At 60.0% G+C, this 24,291-nt stretch overlaps 3 protein-coding genes across 13 annotated transcripts; all 3 read left to right on the forward strand.

Moving 5' to 3' along the window:
- Positions 1-569: 569 nt before the first annotated feature.
- Positions 570-5,428, forward strand: LOC107075534 (rho guanine nucleotide exchange factor 19). 3 transcript variants are annotated; one of them, XM_069183997.1, is made up of 13 exons: positions 570-721; positions 949-1,236; positions 1,334-1,380; positions 1,460-1,662; positions 1,819-1,979; positions 2,410-2,562; positions 2,752-2,881; positions 3,062-3,136; positions 3,237-3,329; positions 3,510-3,661; positions 4,106-4,267; positions 4,512-4,576; positions 5,278-5,428. In XM_069183997.1, the coding sequence occupies exons 2-12, from the start codon at positions 956-958 to the stop codon at positions 4,573-4,575; spliced, it is 1,521 nt and encodes a 506-aa protein (XP_069040098.1). In that variant the 5' UTR covers positions 570-721; positions 949-955; the 3' UTR covers position 4,576; positions 5,278-5,428. The 3 variants fall into 3 exon arrangements, with proteins under 3 accessions (XP_069040098.1, XP_069040096.1, XP_069040097.1); XM_069183995.1 differs by lacking the exon at positions 570-721 and having other exon boundaries at positions 743-1,236; XM_069183996.1 differs by lacking the exon at positions 570-721 and having other exon boundaries at positions 743-1,236; positions 5,281-5,428.
- A 279-nt stretch (positions 5,429-5,707) lies between these two features.
- On the forward strand, positions 5,708-9,257 carry cplane2 (ciliogenesis and planar polarity effector 2). 4 transcript variants are annotated; one of them, XM_006642109.3, is made up of 6 exons: positions 5,708-5,774; positions 6,000-6,331; positions 6,803-6,955; positions 7,378-7,502; positions 7,769-7,905; positions 8,503-9,257. In XM_006642109.3, the coding sequence occupies exons 2-6, from the start codon at positions 6,220-6,222 to the stop codon at positions 8,720-8,722; spliced, it is 747 nt and encodes a 248-aa protein (XP_006642172.2). In that variant the 5' UTR covers positions 5,708-5,774; positions 6,000-6,219; the 3' UTR covers positions 8,723-9,257. The 4 variants fall into 4 exon arrangements, with proteins under 4 accessions (XP_006642172.2, XP_069040101.1, XP_015192372.2 ...); XM_069184000.1 differs by having other exon boundaries at positions 7,701-7,905; positions 8,503-8,630; XM_015336886.2 differs by lacking the exon at positions 5,708-5,774 and adding an exon at positions 5,781-5,871.
- On the forward strand, positions 8,913-24,273 carry ano11 (anoctamin 11). 6 transcript variants are annotated; one of them, XM_069183993.1, is made up of 24 exons: positions 8,913-9,002; positions 9,390-10,856; positions 12,082-12,190; positions 12,646-12,845; positions 13,189-13,296; positions 13,773-13,909; positions 14,151-14,208; positions 14,327-14,437; positions 16,151-16,316; positions 17,003-17,093; positions 17,897-17,993; positions 18,121-18,264; positions 18,350-18,487; positions 18,567-18,665; positions 18,771-18,873; positions 18,978-19,089; positions 19,177-19,231; positions 19,331-19,428; positions 19,878-20,014; positions 20,580-20,785; positions 21,312-21,454; positions 21,688-21,778; positions 21,884-22,043; positions 23,433-24,273. In XM_069183993.1, exons 2-24 carry the CDS (start codon positions 10,743-10,745, stop codon positions 23,462-23,464), a joined length of 2,709 nt encoding a protein of 902 aa, XP_069040094.1. In that variant the 5' UTR covers positions 8,913-9,002; positions 9,390-10,742; the 3' UTR covers positions 23,465-24,273. The 6 variants fall into 6 exon arrangements, 5 of the variants coding, with proteins under 5 accessions (XP_069040094.1, XP_069040095.1, XP_069040092.1 ...); XM_069183994.1 differs by having other exon boundaries at positions 21,884-22,015; XM_069183991.1 differs by having other exon boundaries at positions 9,390-10,089; positions 10,213-10,856; positions 18,567-18,873.
- The last annotated feature ends 18 nt before the right edge of the window (positions 24,274-24,291 follow it).

The following is a 24,291-nucleotide window of genomic DNA, read 5'->3' on the forward strand; positions in this document are numbered from 1 at the left end:
CGTGTTTCTGGGGTGTGGGGAAGGGCTCTGGGCCCCTGGGTTGTGGGGGTGCAGTTCCCCGGGGGAGACCGGTGGCCGAGCCCTGTGCTCCGCAGGGAGGAGAAGACAGACCCAGCCCTCACTCCTGGTTCAGCCCTGCCTGCGGGGGGCAGCCCGACGGCCCTTGGGCTCACGCTGCAGGTGGGAGACACACCTGCCTGGACTCCTGCTACTGCACCTGTTCTGGAGCTGGACAGCTGCTGACCATTCAGGGCCTGTCCTGTCCAGCCCAGCCCAGCCCAGCCCAGCCCTGTCCAGCCCCAGCCCCAGCCCCTGGCCCGGTTCTGACAGCTGACAAACACTGTGCTCCCCAGCTCCAGCCCTGCAGGGTCTAAAGGTGTCCTCAATTAGGGGAATGACTTAATTGATCCATTTTAATTAAGTGCTTCAATTAAACAATTGCGTGCTGGGCTCGGCTGGGCTGCAGTCCCTGACCCAGCAGCGCAGGGAGGAACAGGTAAGCGGAGATCTTCAGGGAGAGCAGGAGCGGGAGGGGAGAGGGGAGAGCCCACGAGCCCACGAGCCCACGAGCCCGAACACGGTCTCGAGAGACAGCGCGTGGCGGCGATTTTTCTCCGATCCTGGTCGCGCGAGAGGTCGTCGGACCACGTGACCTCAAGTTTTCTTCTGCGCGGTCGAGCGCGGGAGGCGTTGTGGCTGCAGATCTGCCGGCCCCCGTCTGGTGAGTTCGCGCGGCGGGGAGAGCAGGCCACGCGGGAGGGTGCTGTTATCTCGTGCGTGCAGCGCGGTTGTTTGCTTTTGCGGGATTTCTTGCGCCGCTCTATACTGGGCTGACGGGACACCGGGCTCGGTTCCGTACCGTGTCATCATGTTGTGCGGGTTCCTGGTCAGCGCGTGCCGGGGAGGAGCTGGTACCAGGCCCGACCGCCTGTTTGTTCCGCTCCCCAGAACCGCCATGGACCTGTTCTACGAGCTGCGCCGCTCCCCCGGCTCGCCGCGGCCCCAGGGGGGGGTCCGTCGCCACGCGTCCTGCCCCGGGGGCGAGGAGGCGGCCGGGGGGCCGGGGGCGGTCCTGCAGCGCGGGAAGTCGCGCTCCCTGGGTGGGCAGGACGAGCCGGGTCAGGCGGGTGACCCGTCTCCCCGGCCTGCCGGGCCCTGCTGGGAGTCTGCCGGAGGGATCGCCGCGGCCCTGAGGGCGGTGGCTGTGGACCCGGGCTGGACCCCGCGGGGCGCAGGGTGAGAGAGGAGGCCCGGCAGGGTGTGTGTGTGTGTGTGTGTGTGTGTGTGTGTGTGTGAGCGGCCGCCCCACTGACCTGCTCTCTCTCTCTGGCAGGGCGGTCAGCCAGGACGCGCGGAAGGAGTCGCGGTACCTCCACGCGTGTGAGTGTCGCCGGGTGCGGGGCGGGGAGGGGGGCCGGTGTGGCGGAGTGGGAGTGACCGGGGCGCCCGTCTCCCCCAGTGCCGCTGTACCAGGACTACTGGCTGCAGTGCGTGCAGGAGGAGCTGCGCGGGTCCGGCGGCGGACTGGCCCGGCTCCTCTCCCCCCCGGGCCCCTCGCGCTCGCTCCGGGGGCGCCCCTTCTCCCTCTGGCAGGAGCTGCCCTGGGTCCGGGACAGCGGCCTGCTGGACTCGCTCTCGCCCACGCAGAGGCGGCAGCAGGAGGTGAGCTGACCGGACAGGGGTTACGGGCTGGCGTGTCCGTCCTGGGGACCTGTGCTTCAGGCCCCAGTGTCAGTGGGGTCTCTGTGCTTCAGGCCCCTGGGTCAGTGGGGTCTCTGTGCTTCAGGCCCCTGGGTCAGTGGGGTCTCTGTGCTTCAGGCCATGTTCGAGGTGATCGCCTCGGAAGCCTCTTACCAGAAGAGCTTGACCGTAGCGGTTGATCACTTCATGAAGTCGCCGGCGCTGCGCCAGACCCTGAGCTCCCTGGAGCACCACAGCCTCTTCTCCAACCTGCCTCAGGTCCGGGAGGTCAGCCACAGGTACGCCTACCCTGGACACCGCCGGACCGAGCCCCTCTGCTCACCCCTCTGTCCCTGTGCTCACCCCTCTGTCCCTCTGCCTGACCGCCTGTCTGTGTCCCTGTGCTCACCCCTCTGTCCCTCTGCTCACCCCTCTGTCCCTCTGCCTGCCCGCCTGTCTCTGTCCCTCTGCTCACCCCTCTGTCCCTCTGCCTGACCGCCCGTCTCTGTCCCTGTGCTCACCCCTCTGTCCCTCCGCCTGACCGCCTGTCCGTGTCCCTGTGCTCACCCCTCTGTCCCTCTGCCTGACCGCCTGTCCGTGTCCCTGTGCTCACCCCTCTGTCCCTCTGCCTGACCGCCTGTCCGTGTCCCTGTGCTCACCCCTCTGTCCCTCTGCCTGACCGCCTGTCTCTGTCCCTGTGCTCACCCCTCTGTCCCTCTGCCTGACCAGCCTGCTGCTGGACCTCGAGTCCAGGCTGGAGGAGAGTGTGCTGATCTCCGACCTCAGTGCCGTCGTGCTGCGGCACCGCGATGCCCTGGGCCGCGTCTACATTCCCTACGTCACCAACCAGATGTACCAGGAGGCCCTGTGCCAGCGGCTGTGGTGAGCTCCCGGCGCTGGCCTCCCCCGTCAGGGCAGGAGCACCTAGGCTTCGGCCCTGGGTGACTTCTTGAACTGACCGCTGGAGGATGGAGGTCGGCCAAGGCCCGCTCCAGCGGGGTCGTGGGGGAGGGGGTCTTGGGGGGACCCTGGGAACGCGCTGACCGGCGCCCGCGGGCTGTCCTGTGGCAGGCAGGGGAACGGGCGGTTCGTGGCGGCGCTGAGGAAACTGGAGCAGGACCCGGTGTGCCAGAGGCAGAGCCTGAAGTCCTTCCTGGTGCTGCCCTTCCAGAGGATCACCCGGCTGCGCATCCTGCTGGAGGTGGGTCAGCCGGGCCGCACGGGCCCGGAGCGAACCCGAACCCGGTATCTACTGTGAGACCTGCAGAGGCGCAGAGCACGTCTGACCCTTCACCACGCGTCCGGAGGGCGGAGAGGGGGGCGCTTCTGCTCTGCGGGTCTGGAAACGTGAATCTGGATGAACGCGCCCGCTGTCTTCCAGAACATCCGGAAGCTGAGCCCCCCCGGGTCCGAGACCAGCCCGTCGCTGCAGGAGGCCATCGCGGCCGTGCACCAGGTGGGGGGGGGGGTTGATGCCCCCGTGGGGCCTGCCGGTGACGGCCGAGGGGCGCCCCTTCAGCCCCCCGCCCTGACGCCGCGCCCTCGTGTGCCTGCAGATCGCGGGGCGCTGCGAGGACGGCGTGCTCCGCATGAAGCAGACCGAGGAGCTGGTGCGCCTGGAGGCGCGCGTGGACTTCGGCAGGGTCAAGGTACGGATGCAACGGAATTGGCCTGTTTTTCCTTTGGGATTGTCCAGCTCCTGGCTGGTTCCCTGCTGCCCCTGCGCCTTCCAGAGCCCGAGGGAGCTGAAACGCCGATCGCGCCTCGTGCGCCATTTCGAGTGTGAGTGAAGTATCGCGCGGGCTCGCTTTCTGCCCTGTGTCCCGCAGGCTGTCCCCCTGATCACCAGGGGGCGCTGGCTGGTGCGGGAGGGGGAGCTGCAGGAGGTGACCGTGCAGGAGTGTCCCGGGACGGCCAGTATCACGCGGAGAGCCGTCTACCTGCACCTCTTCAACGACCTGCTGCTGCTGTCGCACAGGGAGTACGCCTGGCCGAGACCTGGGGCCTCTGACCTCTGACCTGTGCTCTTAAAGAGTCATGAGCCGCATTAAAAACCTGTAGCACGTCGGTGACGTGTGGGGTGCTCAGCCCTGGCGGTCCCGACGGGACACTGCCCTTGCTCGCAATAGCGAGCCGAATCCTGGGGCCACTTGTGGGTTGTATTGTGCGATCTTGTGTTAGACCCAAAAAACAATGCCTTGTAAGTACCTGGGGTGTCGTTTGGGTGGTTTGGGGGGGTATAAGTGGAGGGAGCCCCCAGAAGGCATATTGGAGCACAGTCGTGTTCCACAATATCGCATTATCCCGTCTGGGACTTAGTGAAGGAGGAATGTGGCACACCCACGTCCCCCAGTATTTTGGGTTTTACGAGGCGAAGACGGGCCGTGGCAGCTGTGAACCGGGGTGTCTCTCTGGCCTGCTGCAGGGAGGGGCGGTTCCGAGTCCTGGACTACGCAAACCCCTGTCGGGTCAGGGCGGAGAGCCTGCAGGTGGCGCCGCTGGGCCTGCCCGGTGAGGCCTTCCTGCTGCACATCGCCCGGAGCCACACGGGCACCCCCACCGCCCTCATCCTGCAGCCCCCGAGCAGGTGGGCAGTGACTGCACGCCGTCAAGCCGCGCACACCCAGCGTCTCCTCGGGCGTGTTCGGACAGGCGCCCGTAGTTCAGGACCTTAAAGTATCAAAATCTGCTTTCACACACTGTGCCTCAAGCTGAAGCATGTTTATCCACAGTCTGAGGCTCCAGGAGGTCTCGGTTCTCTCAGTGCGGAGAATGTTGTGTAAATGACCTTGGAATATCGAGGTGTCCTGATTTAATCTGCCTGTCTGCAGTGCTGACAAGGAGCAGTGGATCACAGCCGTTTCCCTGCTGAAGGACCTGGATGAAGAGGCCTGAGGTAGGGCAGCTAGGACTGTAAACTGGAGCACCTCTGCACAAAGAGTGGGGGAGGTCTGAGGCAGATCCTGCCCCTCCTTGTTGTTGGAGTGGATTCTCTGGAGAGGGCTGCTGTTTCTTCAGCTGAGCCAGGGTGTGGGCTGAAACATCATGGGCTCTGGGGATGGAAGTTGGGCACCCCTGGACTGGGAATTTGAACATCAAGAGTGCAGATACTCCAGCTACACTGGAATCCACTCAGTTCATCCAGATTGTTTCATGGTAGCCAGTTCTTCCCAGGATCTCATCCAGCTTTTGCTTGAAAGAGGTCAGGGTTTAAGAACATGACTGGGTAGTGTGTTCTGGACACACCACCCTTTGTGTAAAGAAGTGCCTTCTGTTGTTGGTGTTCCCCATAGTTTCTACTTGTCCTCTGTTGGGGTTTCCTTGTAGTTGGTGTGGAGCTTCTCTTCGGGACTAGGAATATGCTTTTATCTGGACTGATTCCAGTTAATCCTACTTTGTAATGGGTTGGGGTGTGATCATTGTACACAACATTCTTAACCGAGGTGTTTCTAGTGCATTATGCTCTTTTTAAGAGAACATTTATATGAATTTGACAGTCTTAAGGTTATTTACTTCATTGCTTCCTCCGAGTGCATAGATGTAACAGTGACACTTAATTGGATATGAGCTGCCACGACTCTTTTTCCTGTTTTACAGCAGCAGACACCTGGAAGATTTCTGTGACGGTTCTTCCTTGACCTACGGAAATTGGTCACCTGACACGCCACCCCTTGACTATATATTTAATTAACTTGTTGTGAATAAATGATTGTTTTAATGTATATTAATAAATAAATGAATTAATTGATGACAGATCTTCGCGTCACTTACATGAGATTTGCATAACGGATAAGATTTAAATCTTTGGTTAAGATTTTGATCTAGTGCTTGAAAGCATAAGCACAGTCACTGATCACAAGTCGCATTGGTTTGAAACTTTTTGAGTAAATGGGGAATCAAAGATACAGCTACAAATATCTAAAAAGGCCACATATACTATATATAGTGTACTTCGGTTTTACACTGCTCCCTTTTTTGAGTGGTGTAAAACGGCTCCAAACACGGCCACCTGGTTGCTATAGCAACCCCGAGTTGCCTGCTGGAGACGGGCGCGTAGATATGACGTCACGCCCAGACGCCTTGCTGCTAAGTTGGTGAGAACGAGTTTTTATTTTTAGTCAAACGCGATTTCGGTACCTTTTAGAGTTTAAGAAAGAAAAAGAATCTAGTTCAATCTTGCTGAAAGCGATAGTAAGTTATACGGCAGTTTCCTGTTCTCGTTTTAAAGTTTATAAAATGAAAGGTAAGTACTCTGTTGAGTCGGAAACGCATGATAAACATGATTCATTCGGACACGGGGCATGTTGTTATCGTTCCAGGTGAACTCGTGAGTGGGGCCAGTTAGGAGCCCGTTGGCTGCGTGTCTCTGGGCTGTGGTGACCAGGACGGGTCAGAAGCGCTGTTGAAGGTGGCGGACCAGCTACAGAGGGCTAATGGCCGAGCTGTCCCTAGTCTTGAGCTGCCCTCTCGGTTGGTCCTGAGTGCCCCGCAGTTGCTGTCGACAGGCACCCGCGTTTCTTCCCCTGGGCCGGTCGGAAGATGGACCCGACCCCTGTGCCCGGCTCGCTCGTGGTTCTGGACTGGCATCGCTGCGCCGACAGCAAGGAGCACTTCAGCAGGATCCAGCGCAGAAACGTCAGGAAACGGTTCGGTACGCAGCGCAACAGCCGTGTTCGGTCAAAAGTGTCTCTGATAAAGAGAAAGGAAGTAACGAATCAAAGCACAGAGCTGTTCTCGGTGGGTTTACCGTCTCCTGGACTGAGGTACTGGCTGGGCACTGGTAGCCCCAGCTCTTCACTCGCTGACGGTGATGATAGTTGTTCCATTAGGTCCAGACCTTGACACTTAAAGCCGGGCTCCGAAGTCTCGTGTAGGGCCTGGGCTGACAGACAGATGTCGGAGGCCCTAAGAAAAGTCCTTGTCTTGCCGTGAAAGTGACGAGGTTGATAGTCTAACTGGCAAGTCTGAGTTGTGCGGTTCGGAAGCTGGAGACGCCAGGCTGTCCTGGGGATCAGGCTGAAGCCCCAGCGCTCGTGTCAGGTCTGTGTTTACAATGGAGGTGCTGGATGAGTGAATGGAGTTCAGAGGTCGGCGCCTCATTTAACACTCGGTGCCCCCGCAGGGCTCCTGGAAGCCCCTGTGCTGCGCCCCCTGCTGGCTGCCGACACCGTGAGCTACAAGATCTTCCTTTCGGGCAAGAGCGGAGTGGGCAAGACCGCCCTGGCGGCCAGGCTGGCCGGCCTGCCTGTACCCAGCATGCACCACGAGACCACAGGTGAGTGCTGGGCGTCGGGCCTTCAGAACAGCTGGGCACTGAACTCTTTACAGAATCGCCTTACAAAACTCTGGACCTGGGGTGAACAACTCAAGTTCTCGAGGGCCCGGGCCAAAGGGCTTTTGGTTCCCATTCGGATCTTATTCGAGCCAGTTAGTTTAACAGTAACTCAGATTGCCAGGTGCATTACCAGTCAGCCTTGAGGACTGGAGTTGCCTGTCCCAGTGTACCACACCACTGATGTGACTCAGTCTGCTCTGTCCCTGGTGCAGCAGACTGATAGATAACGTGCACAATCAGGACTTTAAAAGCAGTAAAAACAAAACAGCACTTAGTTTCAGCTTCTCTGGCCCACCTATCTGTTTTCGTTCGACCCGGAGTTGTGAGCTGTGACTTGTCTTGCCCCTCCCTGCCCTCCACAGGGGTGCAGACGACAGTGGTGTTCTGGCCGGTGAAGCTGAGAGAGAACGGCAGGGTCCTGTTCTTCCGATTGCAGCTGTGGGACTGTGGGGAGAACACCCTGCGCAGGTTCGACCACCTGCTCCCGGTATGTGACATTACTGCCACCACCCTGACCCACTCCTGTCCGGTGTCTCTGTCCCTCTCCAGGCCTGTACAGAGCAGGCGGACGCTGTCCTGTCCTCTCACTCCTGTCCGGTGTCTCTGTCCCTCTCCAGGCCTGTACGGAGAAGGCGGACGCTGTCCTGTCCTCTCACTCCTGTCCGGTGTCTCTGTCCCTCTCCAGGCCTGTACGGAGCAGGCGGACGCTGTCCTGTCCTCTCACTCCTGTCCGGTGTCTCTGTCCCTCTCCAGGCCTGTACGGAGCAGGCGGACGCTGTCCTCCTCCTCTTCTCCTTCACGGACCGCACCTCCTTCGATGACCTGTCCAGCCACCTCACGCGGAGCTCCAGTCCCTCGGCCAGCACGGTCAGGCTGGTGGTGGGCACCAAGTATCCTGAGAGAGAAGGAGAAGGCCGATGAGCACTCGCCGACCCTGTGGTTTCGGTACCTGCTGTCCTCTCTGCGGCAGCTGTCACACTGTAGCGAGATGTTGCACTGTTCTTCATCTACGCTGCACAAGCCTGAAAACAAGATTCCACACTAATCAAAGTCTGTGGTTGTGTATATATCTGTTCTGTGATAAAGGAACCTAGATTTAAGCTGAAATGAAGGCCAGCAGCTAAATGGCTTGCATGCAGTAAGTTCCGTATATATTTTTTAGAAGCAGAACTTCCCTTTTCAGCCACTAGGGGTCGCCACTGTTTCAACCCTACTTTGTCTGGACAGGTCAGGTGGACAGCGCCATTCTGTGCACCCGCTGTGCAGTGCGTGCAAGTCAAACACGGCCAAATTAATTAATTTAAATAGAGGTCGTGCGCCATAAGCAATTACTTTAAAATAGTTACTGTTTGGTGCTCGTGATGTCGTTGCGGCCGACCGTGACAGCAGCCCTGTCCTGCGAGGGAGTGGCCAGGGTGCTGGTGATGAGAGCTGGGGCTTTCCTAGCCATGTCGAGCTGCCCTGTGTTTCCTTGACCGCGGCCCCAGGTTCGACCTCTTCATGCACACGGACGTGACGGAGCGGGAGCTGAGGGAGTTCCAGCAGGCGTGGGGCGTGCCCGTGTTCCGCGTCCCGGGTGGCGCGGGGGCGCCCGGGGTGGCGGGGCTGGCAGAGGTGGCGCCTCTGCTCGACGCCCTGGCAGAGCACCTGTGGCACAGAGACGTCCTGGCGGCCCAGAGCCCCAAGCCCGGCAGCGGGCGGGAGTGAAGGACTGTGGGCAGACTGTGCTCACTGAGCGCCCGCACTGGCGGGCCCGAGATGGGCAGCGGCCCTGATTTTGTGATGGACGCTTGGGTAGGCATTGGGGGTGAGCTGGGATTAAGGGGTGCTGCTGACCTGTTACGTAGCCTCGGAAGTCCTGAACCCCAGGACCTCGTGCAGCAGCACTGGCTGCCCTCTCCTCTGCACTGGGAGTGTGAAACGCTGCCCCCTTGTGAATCCGGCTGGTACAGCTGCTCAAGGGTCTCTGCTAGACGCGGGTGATGAGGTGTGTTTTTACATAACGCTTTCACAAGGGGGTTTTGTATTGGTTCGTCATTCAGATGGTTTTGGGGGGAAAAGGAATTTTGTTTAAGCGTTGCTGAGGGTGGTCTTGTCTTTGTGCTTTCCTTAATGACAAAGCTCCTCACCACGCAGACACTTTGTTTGACCCCCTGCTGTCATGTTAATTTCTGTCGTGTAGAAACATCTGGAAATGGAATCGATTCAAACATTAAAGCAGCAGTAAAACACGCCAGAGAAACTCCTCTCTCTCTGTCTCTTGCCTCATGGGCACCAACATATCCTCTACCCTGACTCTAAACACTGGAGCCCCCCAAGGCTGTGTGCTTAGTCCTGTCCTCTACTCCTTATTTACCCATGACTGTGTCACCAGGCATCACTCAAACTCCATCAACAACGTTCATCGGCTTGATCACAGATGGTGAGGAGTCTGCACACAGGGAGGAGGTTGAAACCCTGGCAGTATGGTGCCAGGAGAACAACCTCTCTCTGAACATCAGTAAGACTAAGGAGATGATTGTGGACTATAGGAAACATCGGGGTGGGGACTACACACCTATTCACATCAATGGGACTGCAGTGGAGAGGGTCAGCAGCTTTAAGTTCCTGGGAGTTCACATCTCAGAGGATTTAACCTGAACCCACCACACCACCACTGTGGTCAAGACCATGGAGCAGTGCAGTGGCTCTTTGGCTCAGGATCTGCGCCTGTGGCTGGAAGGTTGCCGGTTCAAATCCCGCAGCCGGCAGAGGAATCCTACTCTGTTGGGCTCCTGAGCAAGGCCCTTAACCCCAGCTGCTCCAGGGGTGCCGTACAATGGCTGACCCTGCGCTCTGACCCCAGGCTTCTCTCCCTGTCTGTGTGTCTCGTGGAGAGCAAGCTGGGGTATGCGAAAAGATAATTCCTAATGCAAGAAATTGTAAAGGGTTAATAAAGTGATGTTGTTGTTGTTGTTAAGAAGTAGGTTATGTTATGTAGCTATGCTGGGAACTGTGTTGATTGATATTCTCACAGGTTTGTGCTGGTGGAAACTGTGTTTGCCTCCATGTGGGTCCCTGATGCTCATCTGCAGGTGAGGCAGGGACGTGCCTTCTTGGAGTCTTGACGGGTTTTTGTTCTGACTCGGCTCCTAACCTGAAATCGCTCGTCATTGGCGTAATGGGATCAATGAGACGGCCACTCCTGCTCTGAATAGGCCTGGAACTGCTGCACACACCAGCCGTGTGAGACCAGGACTGGCCGCCCCTGTGGAAATGGACGCAGAGAGAAGCGCTGAAACACGTGCAGATTCTCTGGAAGGGGTGGCCTTGAACGGAGGGATGAAGACAGGGGCCATGTGAAAAGGGTGGTGTGCGTTTTCCTTTTGGTAGGGCCTTTCCCCGTACAAGCCAGGTCTTTACCGCAGAGAATCTGTGCTTCCCCTGTACTCCAGGAACTACGGTAGCGCAGTCTCCCAGAGGAGTGGAGCTGTAGTTGTGCAGCGAGGCAGATTGAAGGCAGAGCTGTGCTGCAGACTGCTCCCCCTCCCCCCTCTCTCTCCGTGCTGCAGGAGCTGAGCTGCTGCTGTTGGCATCTTCAGGTTCCATCCCTTCGCGGCAGGAAGGGTTTTCCGTTCCTGTCGGATCGGTCCTGCCCGCGTGCGTGTTATTCTGGGTCTGGAGCTGGGGGCCGGGGGCTTCTCGTTGCCTGATGGGCCTGGGTCGTGCGGGCTAGCCCAGGGACGCCATGCTGAGGAAGAAGAGCTCGGAGGTTCTGGTGGATTTGGATTCGGTCACGGATCTGCGCGGCACGGACTCCTATGGCAGCATCCAGAACGGAGGCTTCGTCCCAGCGAGATACGTGAGTGCCCTGGTCTCACCGCGCCCCCGGGAAACGTGTTCAGGGTGCTGTGTAGGTGCGGGGCACAGGTTACCCCTCGAGGGATCGCGGTTTCCTGTTCTTGAGCACTCGCTGCAGTCAGTGTTCAGCAAGGAGGGGATCTGTGGTGCCTGGGGCTGAGAGGACAGGTCAGGTTGAAGACAGAGCTGTAGATGACGCAGGGTGTGCAGTCTCACTCCCAGTGCGCAGCGGCCTGATCCACTCCAGGGTTTACAGTGCTGTCAGTCAGACTCCCAGTGCACAGCGGTCTGATCCACTCCAGGGTTTACAGTGCTGTCTGTCAGACTCCCAGTGCACAGCAGTCTGATCCACTCCAGGATTTACAGTGCTGTCTGTCAGACTCCCAGTGCGCAGCGGTCTGATCCACTCCAGGGTTTACAGTGCTGTCAGTCAGACTCCCAGTGCGCAGCAGTCTGATCCACTCCAGGGTTTACAGTGCTGTCTGTCAGACTCCCAGAGCACAGCAGTCTGATCCACTCCAGGGTTTACAGTGCTGTCAGTCAGACTCCCAGTGCGCAGCAGTCTGATCCACTCCAGGGTTTACAGTGCTGTCAGTCAGACTCCCAGTGCGCAGCAGTCTGATCCACTCCAGGGTTTACAGTGCTGTCAGTCAGACTCCCAGTGCGTAGCAGTCTGATCCACTCCAGGGTTTACAGTGCTGTCAGTCAGACTCCCAGTGCACAGCGGTCTGATCCACTCCACGGTTTACAGTGCTGTCAGTCAGACTCCCAGTGCGCAGCAGTCTGATCCACTCCAGGGTTTACAGTGCTGTCAGTCAGACTCCCAGTGCGCAGCAGTCTGATCCACTCCAGGGTTTACAGTGCTGTCAGTCACTCCCAGTGCGCAGCAGTCTGATCCACTCCAGGGTTTACAGTGCTGTCTGTCAGACTCCCAGTGCACAGCGGTCTGATCCACTCCAGGGTTTACAGTGCTGTCAGTCACTCCCAGTGCGCAGCAGTCTGATCCACTCTAGTAGTTTTGGAACGTTTTTGTCAGCATCATAAAACAAGAATCCATAGCCCATTAATTGTTGCATCCCTGAATATTTACAGGTCTTGTTTTTTATTTGTTTTTGTGTTCAGTATAAGGTGCTTTTCCACAGTGGACATTTTTTTCAGATTTCAGTATTTGCTTTTAGATTTTCTTTCTGATCATGATGAAGCTTGTCTGTCCTGTGTGTGTTCAGCTCGATGACGACGATGATGATGATCCAATCTATATCCACTGCGAGAGGCCGAGGCTCCAGTCTCCACATCCCAGGGGAAACTACTTCAAGGATGGGAAAACCAAAATAGGTGACCGGAGCAGATCTCTTTCATTAATGAGGGCTCAGACAGTCAGCGTCACAGCGATGCTCCACCTCACAGTAAACTGGGGTCACACTGCCAGTGTCAGAGCGACGCCCCAGCTCACAGTAAACTGGGGTCACCCCTGGCTTGCTGCCCCAGCCCAGTGGGGTAGATGAGTTAGCTCTTCAGTCTGGGCCAGTTCTGCTCTGGAGCAGAGGAGGGTGGGGCGCAGCTCTTCAGCACCTGGCAGCCCCCCGAACCCCTGAGCTCTGGCGCTTAAAACTGCGACAAATGCTGCAGGCAGGAGTGGTGGGGTTCCTCAGTGGGGCTGCAGGTATCCCTTTCTTTCTGGGGTCCCCTGGAAGCTCTGAGAGGACCCGTCTTTGGGGAGCGCTGCATGGCAGTTTTAGAGGCCGCTGGCTGCGGAGGGGGTGACCGCTGTCCCGCTCTGGCTGTTCCAGACTTCGTGCTGGTGTGGGAGGTGAAGACCCCGTCCCAGCGCAAGCGGCGTGCGCGCGGGCGCTACCAGGACCTGGCGCGGGCGGCGCCAGAGCGGGAGGCGGACGGGGAGGGGCGAGCTGACCGCAAGCGCGCCCAGCACCAGCGCTGGAGGGACAAGTTCGTCCGGAACCTGCAGAGCAGCGGCCTGCTGCTGGAGACGGTCAGGCCCCGCGGGCGAGCTCGCCCGGCCCGGCCCGGCCCGGCCCGGCTCACATGTCCACAGGACATCTCTGCGCTTGCCTGCCTTCTCTTACCCCCAGCAGGCCCCCTCTGTCCCCCTCAGTCCCCCTCAGTCTCCCAATGTCCCTCAGTCCATCGTCTCCTAGTCTCCCGGTCCCGATCTGTCCCCCTCAGTCTCCCAATGTCCCTCAGTCCATCTGTCCATCTGTCTCCTAGTCTCCCAGTGTCCCTCTGTTCCTCTGTCTCCCAGTGTCTTCTGTCTCCCTCCTTCTCAATATCCCACCTCCTCTGGTCACCATGTTGTTCTGTACTTTCTCCACTAGGAGGAGACGGTAATCGAGAGGAAGACCATCCACTACCTGAAGCTGAGTGCCCCCTGGGAGGTGCTGGTGTATTATGCAGAGGAGCTGTGTTTGAGAGCGCCCCTGCAGGTCAGTGATGGTCACTGCATCACGGCTGTGCAGAAATATCCCCCTGTTAATCTTTCAGCTGGTCTTTTCACTGTTGAGCTGGTGTCTCACTACCCCAAGCCTGTGTCTGGGTACACCTGGAGACAGGGTGAAAAAGGCTGTAGATAATAAATCTGTTGACTCTGCCTCTTTGGGATCTTTAAATGCCTTGCTTCATCGGGATTTAATTTCAATACCCTGTTAGTCTGGAATGCCTCAGGGCTGTAGGTCACCCTCCCTGGTGCAGTCCTGCCTTGAACCCTGAGCTCCTGGGATAGACTTCTGCGTGCTCCAGCCTTCACTAGAAATAAGTGACTGTTATGAGATGGACCATCTACTGCCCCCCCAGTACTGTGGCAGTTCTTTGGGGTTTTAGCCAATAAATTCCTCAAATCAAATTCAAGAGTTGCGCCCCCTGGTGGCCCAGCCCTTGTGGTGCACTGTGCTCTAATCCCCAGGCTCAGCCAAACCCCGACCACAACACCTCCGACCGGATCCTGAGGAAGCTCTGTGTCCCCAACGTCATGGCCGAGACGGTCCCCAGCAAGCCGGTGGACTACTACACCTGCGCTTTCCGCAGGTCCAAGATGAGTCGGTGAGCTCACGGGCAAACGGGCCCTCCGGGTTGTGGTTCTGCTCCAGAATTGATCCTGAGGGGGGAGCTCAGACGGGGGGGTGCTGGGTGGGGAAGGTCACTGATCATCGTCGGAGCCGGTTGATAGCGGCGCTTTTGCCCTGTGGTTTGAGACCCCGTGAGGCTCCCTGGAGCCCCGAGCTCGGCTCGGGCGAAGGACCAGCCCGCCTGTGCGAGTCTCACCGGGTCTGTGTCCACACAGGTTCCTGGGCTCGGAAGACCGGGACTCCTACTTCAGCAGCACCCAGCGGCACCGGATCGTGAGTAGCTGCGCGCGGAGAGAGCCGGGCCGCCTGCTAGGGCTAGTGTCTGCTCGCGGTGCCGTCCCGCGCTCCTGAGTAACGCGCGCTTCTCCGGCTCTCTGTGCGGCGCCCGCAGGTGGCCGAGGTCCTGGCGCGCACTGCCTACGGGAAGCGCCGGCGCGCGGAGGTGGGGATGGAGCGGCTGCTCAGCGAGGGGGCGTACACGGCCGCCTTCCCGCTGCACGAGGTGAGAGGCTGCTCCTCCTCCTCCTCCTCGTCCTCCTCGTCCTGGAGCGGGCAGGCGCGGGGGAGGGGTGGGCTTGGGGGCTGTGTGTGGGACAGTGGTCTTTGCCCCAGTGTTGTGTGTGGGACAGGGGGCTGTGTGTGGGACAGGGCTGTGTGTGGGACAGTGGTCTTTGCCCCAGTGTTGTGTGTGGGACAGGGCTGTGTGTGGGACAGTGGTCTTTGCCCCAGTGTTGTGTGTGGGACAGGGGGCTGTGTGTGGGACAGGGGGCTGTGTGTGGGACAGTGGTCTTTGCCCCAGTGTTGTGTGTGGGACAGGGGGCTGTGTGTGGGACAGTGGTCTTTGCCCCAGTGTTGTGTGAGGGACAGGGCTGTGTGAGGGACAGGGCTGTGTGTGGGACAGTGGTCTTTGCCCCAGTGTTGTGTGTGGGACAGGGGGCTGTGTGAGGAACAGGGCTGTGTGTGGGACAGTGGTCTTTGCCCCAGTGTTGTGTGTGGGACAGGGGGCTGTGTGAGGGACAGGGCTGTGTGTGGGACAGTGGTCTTTGCCCCAGTGTTGTGTGTGGGACAGGGGGCTGTGTGAGGGACAGTGGTCTTTGCCCCAGTGTTGTGTGTGGGACAGGGGGCTGTGTGAGGGACAGGGCTGTGTGTGGGACAGTGGTCTTTGCCCCAGTGTTGTGTGTGGGACAGGGGGCTGTGTGTGGGACAGGGCTGTGTGTGGGACAGTGGTCTTTGCCCCAGTGTTGTGTGTGGGACAGGGGGCTGTGTGTGGGACAGTGGTCTTTGCCCCAGTGTTGTGTGTGGGACAGGGGGCTGTGTGAGGGACAGTGGTCTTTGCCCCAGTGTTGTGTGTGGGACAGGGGGCTGTGTGTGGGACAGGGCTGTGTGTGGGACAGTGGTCTTTGCCCCAGTGTTGTGTGTGGGACAGGGGGCTGTGTGAGGGACAGTGGTCTTTGCCCCAGTGTTGTGTGTGGGACAGGGGGCTGTGTGAGGGACAGGGCTGTGTGTGGGACAGTGGTCTTTGCCCCAGTGTTGTGTGTGGGACAGGGGGCTGTGTGTGGGACAGGGCTGTGTGTGGGACTGTGGGACAGTGGTCTTTGCCCCAGTGTTGTGTGTGGGACAGGGGGCTGTGTGTGGGACAGTGGTCTTTGCCCCAGTGTTGTGTGTGGGACAGGGGGCTGTGTGAGGGACAGTGGTCTTTGCCCCAGTGTTGTGTGTGGGACAGGGGGCTGTGTGTGGGACAGGGCTGTGTGTGGGACAGTGGTCTTTGCCCCAGTGTTGTGTGTGGGACAGGGGGCTGTGTGAGGGACAGTGGTCTTTGCCCCAGTGTTGTGTGTGGGACAGGGGGCTGTGTGAGGGACAGGGCTGTGTGTGGGACAGTGGTCTTTGCCCCAGTGTTGTGTGTGGGACAGGGGGCTGTGTGTGGGACAGGGCTGTGTGTGGGACAGTGGTCTTTGCCCCAGTGTTGTGTGTGGGACAGGGGGCTGTGTGTGGGACAGTGGTCTTTGCCCCAGTGTTGTGTGTGGGACAGGGGGCTGTGTGTGGGACAGTGGTCTTTGCCCCAGTGTTGTGTGTGGGACAGGGGGCTGTGTGAGGGACAGGGCTGTGTGTGGGACAGTGGTCTTTGCCCCAGTGTTGTGTGTGGGACAGGGGGCTGTGTGTGGGACAGGGCTGTGCTGTCGGATCACGGTGTCTCGGTTCTGTTGGTTCTGTGCAGGGGTCCTTCGAGCTCCCCGAGTACGAGGTGCCACCGGAGCGGCTGAACCCGCGGCAGGTTCTGTACCAGTACTGGGCCCGCTGGTCCAAGTGGTACAAATACCAGCCAGTGGACCACATCCGCCAGTACTTCGGGGAGAAGATCGCCATCTACTTCGCCTGGCTCGGTAGGCTCGGGGCGCAGGCGGGGCGCAGGCGGGGAGCAGGCGGGGCGCTGGCGGGGCGCAGGCGGGGCGCTGGCGGGGAGCAGGCGGGGCGCTGGCGGGGAGCAGGGGGGGCGCTGGCGGGGCGCTGGCAGGGCGCTGGAGGGCGCTGGCGGGGCGCTGGCGGGGAGCAGGCGGGGTGCTGGCGGGGAGCAGGGGGGGCGCTGGCAGGGCGCTGGAGGGCGCTGGCGGGGCGCTGGCGGGGCGCAGGCGGGGTGCTGGCGGGGAGCAGGGGGGGCGCTGGCAGGGCGCTGGAGGGCGCTGGCGGGGCGCTGGCGGGGCGCAGGCGGGGAGCAGGCGGGGCGCAGGCGGGGCGCTGGCGGGGAGCAGGGGGGGCGCTGGCGGGGCGCTGGAGGGCGCTGGCGGGGCGCTGGCGGGGAGCAGGCGGGGCGCTGGCGGGGAGCAGGGGGGGCGCTGGCAGGGCGCTGGAGGGCGCTGGCGGGGCGCTGGCGGGGCGCAGGCGGGGTGCTGGCGGGGAGCAGGCGGGGCGCTGGCGGGGCGCTGGAGGGCGCTGGCGGGGCGCTGGCGGGGCGCAGGCGGGGAGCAGGCGGGGCGCTGTCGGGGCGCTGGAGGGCGCTGGCGGGGCGCAGGGGGGGCGCTGGCGGGGCGCAGTCGCCCTCGTGCTCACGCGCTGTTCCCTCCTGCTGCAGGGTTCTACACGGCCTGGCTGCTCCCCGCTGCTGCGGCCGGCACGCTGGTCTTCATCTCGGGGATCGTCACCATGGGAACCAACACCCCAGCGTAAGTGCGATCCCTGGAGCCTGTGCTTCCCACGCCGGAGCCGCGGTGAGCCGTGATCCGGGACGGGGCGCTCCGATCCTCCGCTAGGGGGACTCGGGAGCAGAGCCTCTCCGTGGCTGCGCCAGTCTCCCGCGTCCGCCTTCCGCCCGGTCCTGCGTTTCCACGGCAACCTGAGCAGGCGTCCCCCGAGCGCTGCAGTGGATAGTGGGGGGAGGATGCGGAGACAGCGAGAGCGTGGGAGAGAGCTAGGCTGTGCCGGCCTGTCCTTCATCCTCCCCCGGCTGCAGGGACGAGAGTAACGAAGAAACAGACTGCAGCTCTGGGGGTGCGGGCAGTGGCTTTCATCAAAGACCTTCCTGCAGGAAATAACGGACTGATATCTGTATTAACACGTCAATAAATAATCAATAGCATTGATGAAGTAGCACTGATCAGCTTTCTGTCTTTGTGGAACTTTGTTTATTTCACTTCCTGGGCGCAGTTAAGTGGGGAAACAATTGTAGCTCCTGCGACAGTGCTGCCCTTACGGCAGTACATTTATCAGAAGTATTAAACATCCTAACAAATCTGAATTGGAAGACTTTCCAACCAAAAGAAAGCGCTGTGAATGTTTTTTTATTTTATTGCCAGTTGCAGTCTAGTACTGTGGTGAAGAAACATGGTGTGGGGAAGATCGCATAATTATTTCTGTCCCGAATGTGCGCGCTGGTGAAATGGAGCTTCATCTCCAGCGACTCACTGCCTGCACACACCTCTCTGCGTCTCTGTCTCCACATGCCCCTGCCCTCCTTCGTCCCGGGAAGGGAGGAGATCTGCTCCAGCCGAGGGCGCTATCTCATGTGCCCCCTCTGTGACACCTGCAGCACCTGGAACATCTCCGACATCTGCTCCATGGCCAAGGTAAGCCGGGCATTGTGGGATGCTTGGTCCGTTATTATTCCGGCTGATTTCTGGAAGAGGGGCATCAGTGTGCCTCTGTGCCTCATTCTCCCTCCTCCTCCCTCTCATTCTGCTTCCTGCTCTGCAGCTGGGGTACCTGTTCGACCACCCCGGAACGGTGGTCTTCAGCGTCTTCATGTCACTGTGGGCGGTGACCTTCCTGGAGTACTGGAAGCGCAAGAGCGCCACCCTGGCGCACCACTGGGACTGCACGGACTTCCGCGAGGTGGAGGTCAGGCCGCCGTGTAGCAGCGCCTGCTCGGGCTTGAGCTGGGTGCCCCCTGCCTCGGGTCCTGAGAGTGTGTCTGTTTCTCCAGGAACGCCCGCGCCCCGAGTTCGCTGCCACGGCGCCCAAGATGGAGCAGAACCCGGTGACCGGAATGAAGGAGCCCTACTTCCCGGAGAAAGACCGGATCTCCCGGATCCTGACGGGATCCATGGTCATCATCATCATGGTGAGAGGGGGCCCCGGGGTCGTGGTCAGGGTGGGGCGAGAGGGCGTCGCCCCGACTCACAGGTGTTCGTGCTTTCCAGCTGTGTGTGGTGATGATCTTCCTGGTGACGGTGATCATGTACCGCGGCATCGTCAGCATGATGATGTACCACACCGAGAGCGCCGTGCTGCGGACCCAGGTACTGCCGCCTTGCTCAGAGGTGACGCCAGGCTGCGGAGAGAGAGGGAGGCACGGCGTGTTTTCAGCCCTCCTGTTTGCTCACCCTGTCTGTCTCCGCGGCCAGGCCGGCAACATCGCCAACATCTCCGGCAGCATGGTGAACCTGGCTCTGATCCTGCTGATGGGGCAGCTCTACACCGCGCTGGCGCAGCAGCTGACCAAGTGGGGTAGGGCTCCGTCCGCGCCCCGCGCCGTGCCCGCCCCGAGTCTGGGCCCGCGGGCCGCGCCGCGCCGCGCGGTGTGTGAGTGAGCGCCTGTGTCTGCCCCGCAGAGATGCACCGCACGCAGACGCAGCACGAGGACGCCTTCACCTTCAAGGTCTTCGTGTTCCAGTTCGTCAACTTCTACTCCTCCCCGTTCTACGTGGCCTTCTTCAAGGGCAGGTGCGGGACCAGCGGCTCCGCTCGGCGACGGGAGAGGGGGGCGATGACGGTGGCGCGCTGAAACACGCTCTTGCTCCCTGCCTGCAGGTTTGTGGGGTACCCTGGGCACTACGGCACGCTGTTCGGGATGAGGAACGAGGACGTGAGTGTTCCGCTGCTCCGCCGCCGGGGTCTGGTTGTCCTGGGGTGCCGGGGCTGCCCGCAGGGCTGCTAACCCCTCTGTCTGTGTGTGCGAGGGCAGTGCGGGCCGGGCGGCTGCCTCATCGAGCTTGCCGAGCAGCTCTTCATCATCATGGTGGGGAAGCAGATCATCAGCAACATCCAGGAGTTCCTCATCCCGTAAGTCCGAGCATGCCGGTGGGAGCTTCCCTTCCCTTCCAGCTGAGAGCCCCCGCCCTCCCTGCATGTGTCTCATCATTTATCTCGGAGCCGGTGAGCCCGGCTTCATCCCTCACTTGGATAAAGACTCGCCGCAGCCCGCCGGCGGCCGTGCAGCAGTGTGCGGTGAGCCTGGGGGGATATCTCTCATATTCAAGCGGACATTTGCGGAAGGGCACGGAGCAGCTGGGCTTTGAGAGGAAGAGAGGAAAGCCGCTTGTGAAGTTCGTTTCCCTGGTGCCGAGCGTCGGCCTGCGTGTCTGGGGTCCCTCAGGCAGCTCCTCAGCCCCCCACTGCTCAGTCAGATCTAGGGTGAGGCGCCCCCTGGTGTCCCTCCTGAAAGGGGTACGGTGCGTGTTCAGTCCGGACGGGAGCGCTGTCCCGGGCCTGACCCCCTCTCTCCCCACCAGGAAGGTGAAGTCCTGGCTGCAGAAGAGGGAGCTGGCGGCACTCCGGGGGACCCAGATCCCCCAGGAGCCCAAGCGCTGGGAAGAGGACTACGAGCTGCTGCAGTGCGAGGGGCTGTTTGAGGAGTACTTGGAGATGGGTGAGCCCCACGTGCGCCCCACGTGCGCCCCACGAGCTAGTGCTCAGTGCGTGCCATTGGCACAGGTGGCGCAGGCCTGGAATCGATCACAACTCCACAGCTGCAGGGCTCTGCGCTTCACCAGGAGCTGAAGGCCTTAGAATTCTCTGATGTGGGTCTAATTAAGCTCAGTCAAGCAGACACACTTAGGGGTACTAGTACTCTACCAGTCCCAGCCCTCTGGGAGAGCAGCACAGAGGGGCGCGGAGAGCTGGCAGCTCCGGGGTCTGTGCCAGGCGGACGGGAGAGATCCCCGGCTCTCTTCCCCTGTGCAGGAGAAGACCTGGCACTTCTTCAGAGCGAGCTGCGGCATGATTACAGAGTGGGTGTGGGTGGAGTGTCTGTGCGAAGCTCTTTGTGGAAAGGCGCTATATAAAACCAGGGTTGACTGAGGGTGAGTGAATGGGTGCGGGAGGGAGAGTTGGGGAGCAGGGCAGTCTTACTCTGGAAAGGCGCTGTGTAATAATACTGGTGGAGGGAGCAAGGGAGGGACTTGGGTAAAGGCGCCATATTGCCGTCTCCGCAGTCCTGCAGTTCGGCTTCATTACCATCTTCGTGGCCGCCTTCCCCCTGGCGCCGCTCTTCGCGCTGCTCAACAACTGGGTGGAGATCCGGCTGGACGCGCAGAAGTTCGTGTGCGAGTACCGCCGGCCCGTGGCGGAGCGCGCCCAGAGCATCGGCGTCTGGTTCCACATCCTGGAGGCGCTGTCCCAGCTCTCCGTCATCGTCAACGTGAGTGCAGCGCGGGCCGGAGTGGGCCGGAGCGGGCCGGAGAGAGCCGGAGTGGGCCGGAGCAGGTCAGAGCGGGCCGGAGCGGGTCGGAGTGGGCCGGGCCAGAGTGGGCCAGAGAGAGCCGGAGCAGGTCAGAGTGGGCCGGAGTGGGCCGGAGCGGGTCAGTGCTCCAGTCCCAGCAGCAGGAGTGGTGCAGTCAAACAGTTTCTTATCCGCTGTTGTCGAGACCAGGCAGACCAGAAAACCAAGCGCAGAAGCCAGAACCCATGTTGCAGAGCTCAGGTGCTCAGCTGCCCGGACCCCGATTCCAGGACTGCGCAGGGGCCCGGGTCCTGGCTTCTGGGGGCTGGATGTGGAGTAAAGAGAATGTTGAGGGGTCTGGTTTCTTGGGGTCTTATTTTTCCGTGGGGGAATTGCATGTGGTGTGTGGAGGTCATGCAAAATGACCTTTTTTTAAAAAGAGAGAGACGTGAGTTTGACCCGTTGTGTCCTCGAGCTCCGGCAGTGTGGTCCTCTGTGCCCACAGGCCTTCCTGATCGCCTTCACCTCCGACTTCCTGCCCCGGCTGCTGTACCAGTACAGGTTCGACCGCGACCTGCACGGCTACGTCAACTTCACCCTGGCCGAGGCGCCAGCCAGCTACACGCACGCCAACCACACCGGCTGCAGGTGCGACGCCTCTCCTCCAGGCCGCCTCGTGACCGGGAACTGTAAACCACTGCACGGTTGTGTTTTCAAAGAAGTGATCCCAGTGCGAGAATCCCCCAGTTACAAGTAAAAACTAGTTAACATCCTTCCAGCAGGGGGCGCACTTACACTTCTGCATAGCTGCTGTATAGCTGAATACATGGCTGAGTCTGCGCCCAGAGTGTCACTCTCCGCCTGTCTCCTCCGGTCCCCAGGTACAAGGCTTTCCGGGACAGTGACGGGAGCTACACTCTGTTCTACTGGGAGCTGCTGGCTGTCAGGCTGGGATTCATCATCGTCTTCGAGGTGGGGGCAGGGTGGGCCGTCTCTGGGCGTGAGAGAACTTGAAGAGTCCAGCAGAATCCCTCCAGTCCCTCCTGTGCCTTCATACCTCCCCTCCCCTCTCTGCAGCACGTGGTCTTCTTCGTCCTGCGCGTCATCGACGGGGTGGTGCCCGACGTGCCCGAGTCCCTGGAGCTGCAGGTGAGGAGGGAGCGCTACCTGGCCAAGCAGGCGCTGGCCGACAACCAGGAGGTCCTGATGGTGAGTCGCGGCTGCGTCTCCAGCCCAGGTCAGTCCCGCCCCCCGCGGCGCCGCGCTGCAGCAGCAGCAGCCAGACTTCCCAGCGTCCCAGCGCCACCGCCGGAGCCCTCCCGCCTGCCCGAGCACCGTCCCGGTCTGTCCCTCTCTCCCTGTCCCTGTCCCTGTCTGTCTCCGGCTCTCGCTGCTGGAGTGTGCTCTGCCCAGTGTGCTGTCTGGGCCCTCAGTGGGACAGGAGGAGGGGGTCCATCTCCAGGCTGCTGCTGCGGGTTCATGCGCAGACGCTCTCCTCCAGTCTCCCGGCAGGCGCTGGGATCCAGGCTGGATTCCGACATTAGGAAGCGCTGGTGTGCAGCCGCGGAGAGTGGGCCAGGGCTTGAGGCCTCAGCCCAGAGCGCTGTCCCTGCGGCTGGCCACCGGACCCGCGGGCTTCCCCGGAGACGCATCTCAAACACCAGCAGTGTTCGAGCTGGGAAGTGGAGCTGTTGCTGATGCTGATGTTTGGTGCCATACTGTGTCCGTGCTGTGTGTCTGTGTGTCTGTGTGTCCGTGCTGTGACAGTTCTGTGTCCGTGCTGTGACAGTTCTGTGTCCGTGCGGTGTGTCTGTGTGTCTGTGTGTCTGTGTGTCTGTGTGTCTGTGTGTCTGTGTGTCTGTGTGTCTGTGTGTCTGTGCTGTGACAGTTCTGTGTCCGTGCTGTGACAGTTCTGTGTCCGTGCGGTGTGTCTGTGTGTCTGTGTGTCTGTGCTGTGACAGTTCTGTGTCCGTGCTGTGACAGTTCTGTGTCCGTGCGGTGTGTCTGTGTGTCTCTGTGTCTGTGCTGTGACAGTTCTGTGTCCGTGCTGTGTGTCTGTGCTGTGACAGTTCTGTGTCGGTGGTGTGACAGTTCTGTGTCGGTGGTGTGACAGTTCTGTGTCGGTGGTGTGACAGTTCTGTGTCGGTGGTGTGACAGTTCTGTGTCGGTGGTGTGACAGTTCTGTGTCGGTGGTGTGACAGTTCTGTGTCCGTGCTGTGACAGTTCTGTGTCTGTGGTGTGTGTCTGTGCCGTGTGTCTGTGTGTCCGTGCTGTGACAGTTCTGTGTCCGTGCCATGTGTCTGTGCGTCCGTGTGGTGTGTCAGTGTGACTGTGTGTCTGTGCAGTGTGTCAGTGTGACTGTGTGTCTGTGCAGTGTGTCAGTGTGACTGTGTGTCTGTGCAGTGTGTCTGTGAATGTTGTGAAGGCTCATTCTTATAAAACTAAAAGACAGCTGTGTTGGGTGTTTGGCTCAGATAGGAAGTGTCATCAAGGAGACAGCTTCAGCAGAAGGCATTTGGGCTCGATCCCTGTACCTGCCTGGGCTGTTAGTGTGTCTTGTTCTAATTTGCCTCCTGTGTTTTTTTATGGCTTTCGTTTGCTTCTCTTCTCCCTCCCTGCCCTGAAGCTAGCGACGCGTCTCCAAGCAGCGTGAGCTGAGGAGGAGGGCTGGGGATCGCCTCGGAGCCCCGAACCGACCAGGGAAGACGGCCGCGCTGCGTGCTGGGGCGCCCGCTGTCTGTCTGAGGGAGGAGGGCACTTGTGCTCTCTGGTTAATTTCTGGCTCTCTTGTGAGCATGGCGAGAGCTGTTTTTATCAGCATGAGCTCCTGGTGTCTGTAAAGGCAGTGTTATATCAGGCAGGAGCCCCAGCAGAAACCAACGAGACGTTTCTTCTTCTGTCTTCAGAGAATATCAATGTTTTCGTTTTCTCTACCACCTCCTTCAGAGTCTAGGTCTTGGTGCAAATTCCCCCCTGTGTCTTAAATGAGCTATTTTGAGTTCATTTACCAGATTGTCTAAGTTGCAACTTACCCAGAGGAATGACTGATGATTATACTTGGGGTCCAATTCAAACTCTGCAGAAACTGGTGACTGGTCTTGTTGAAGATAGGGGGCGCCAGACTGAGTCTACCTATGGCCTGCTTTGTCTTTTCACTGGGGCAGTCCCCTTCTAGACAGACTGCAAACTCGGAGATGCTTGAGTGCTCTGGAGGTTACACGTGTGCAAGTGAACAGACTTTCTTGAAATGTCTTATCTGTAGAGAGCTGTTTCCATATCGTCGCTTTTTCTTTCTGTTCATGAAACTCCAAACCGCAAAGCGTATTCGGTTCGGAGCACAGCAGTCCGAGTGCTGCATGATGTTATCTTCGTTGTAAAATACACGCGTTTGTGTTTGAGATGCGGGCTGGCGTGGGCTGTTTAAACGCTGTGGTTAGTTTGAAATAAACCTGTCTGATGATGCACTACCCGGGGTGCTCAGACCT

The sequence above is a fragment of the Lepisosteus oculatus genome, chromosome 25 (assembly GCF_040954835.1).
Source record: "Lepisosteus oculatus isolate fLepOcu1 chromosome 25, fLepOcu1.hap2, whole genome shotgun sequence".
NCBI lineage: Eukaryota > Metazoa > Chordata > Actinopteri > Semionotiformes > Lepisosteidae > Lepisosteus > Lepisosteus oculatus.

Coding starts and splice junctions, on each gene's coding strand:
- cplane2 (XM_006642109.3), top strand. CDS start 6,220: ATGGACCCGACCCCTGTGCCCGGCTCGCTCGTGGTTCTGGACTGGCAT. Junction 6,332..6,802: donor AAACGTCAGGAAACGGTTCG/GTACGCAGCGCA, acceptor GTGCCCCCGCAG/GGCTCCTGGAAGCCCCTGTG. Junction 6,956..7,377: donor CATGCACCACGAGACCACAG/GTGAGTGCTGGG, acceptor TGCCCTCCACAG/GGGTGCAGACGACAGTGGTG.
- ano11 (XM_069183989.1), top strand. CDS start 10,743: ATGCTGAGGAAGAAGAGCTCGGAGGTTCTGGTGGATTTGGATTCGGTC. Junction 19,090..19,176: donor GTGGCCTTCTTCAAGGGCAG/GTGCGGGACCAG, acceptor CCCTGCCTGCAG/GTTTGTGGGGTACCCTGGGC. Junction 19,232..19,330: donor TCGGGATGAGGAACGAGGAC/GTGAGTGTTCCG, acceptor GTGCGAGGGCAG/TGCGGGCCGGGCGGCTGCCT.
- LOC107075534 (XM_069183995.1), top strand. CDS start 869: ATGTTGTGCGGGTTCCTGGTCAGCGCGTGCCGGGGAGGAGCTGGTACC. Junction 2,563..2,751: donor GCCCTGTGCCAGCGGCTGTG/GTGAGCTCCCGG, acceptor GTCCTGTGGCAG/GCAGGGGAACGGGCGGTTCG. Junction 3,662..4,105: donor CTGCTGCTGTCGCACAGGGA/GTACGCCTGGCC, acceptor GGCCTGCTGCAG/GGAGGGGCGGTTCCGAGTCC.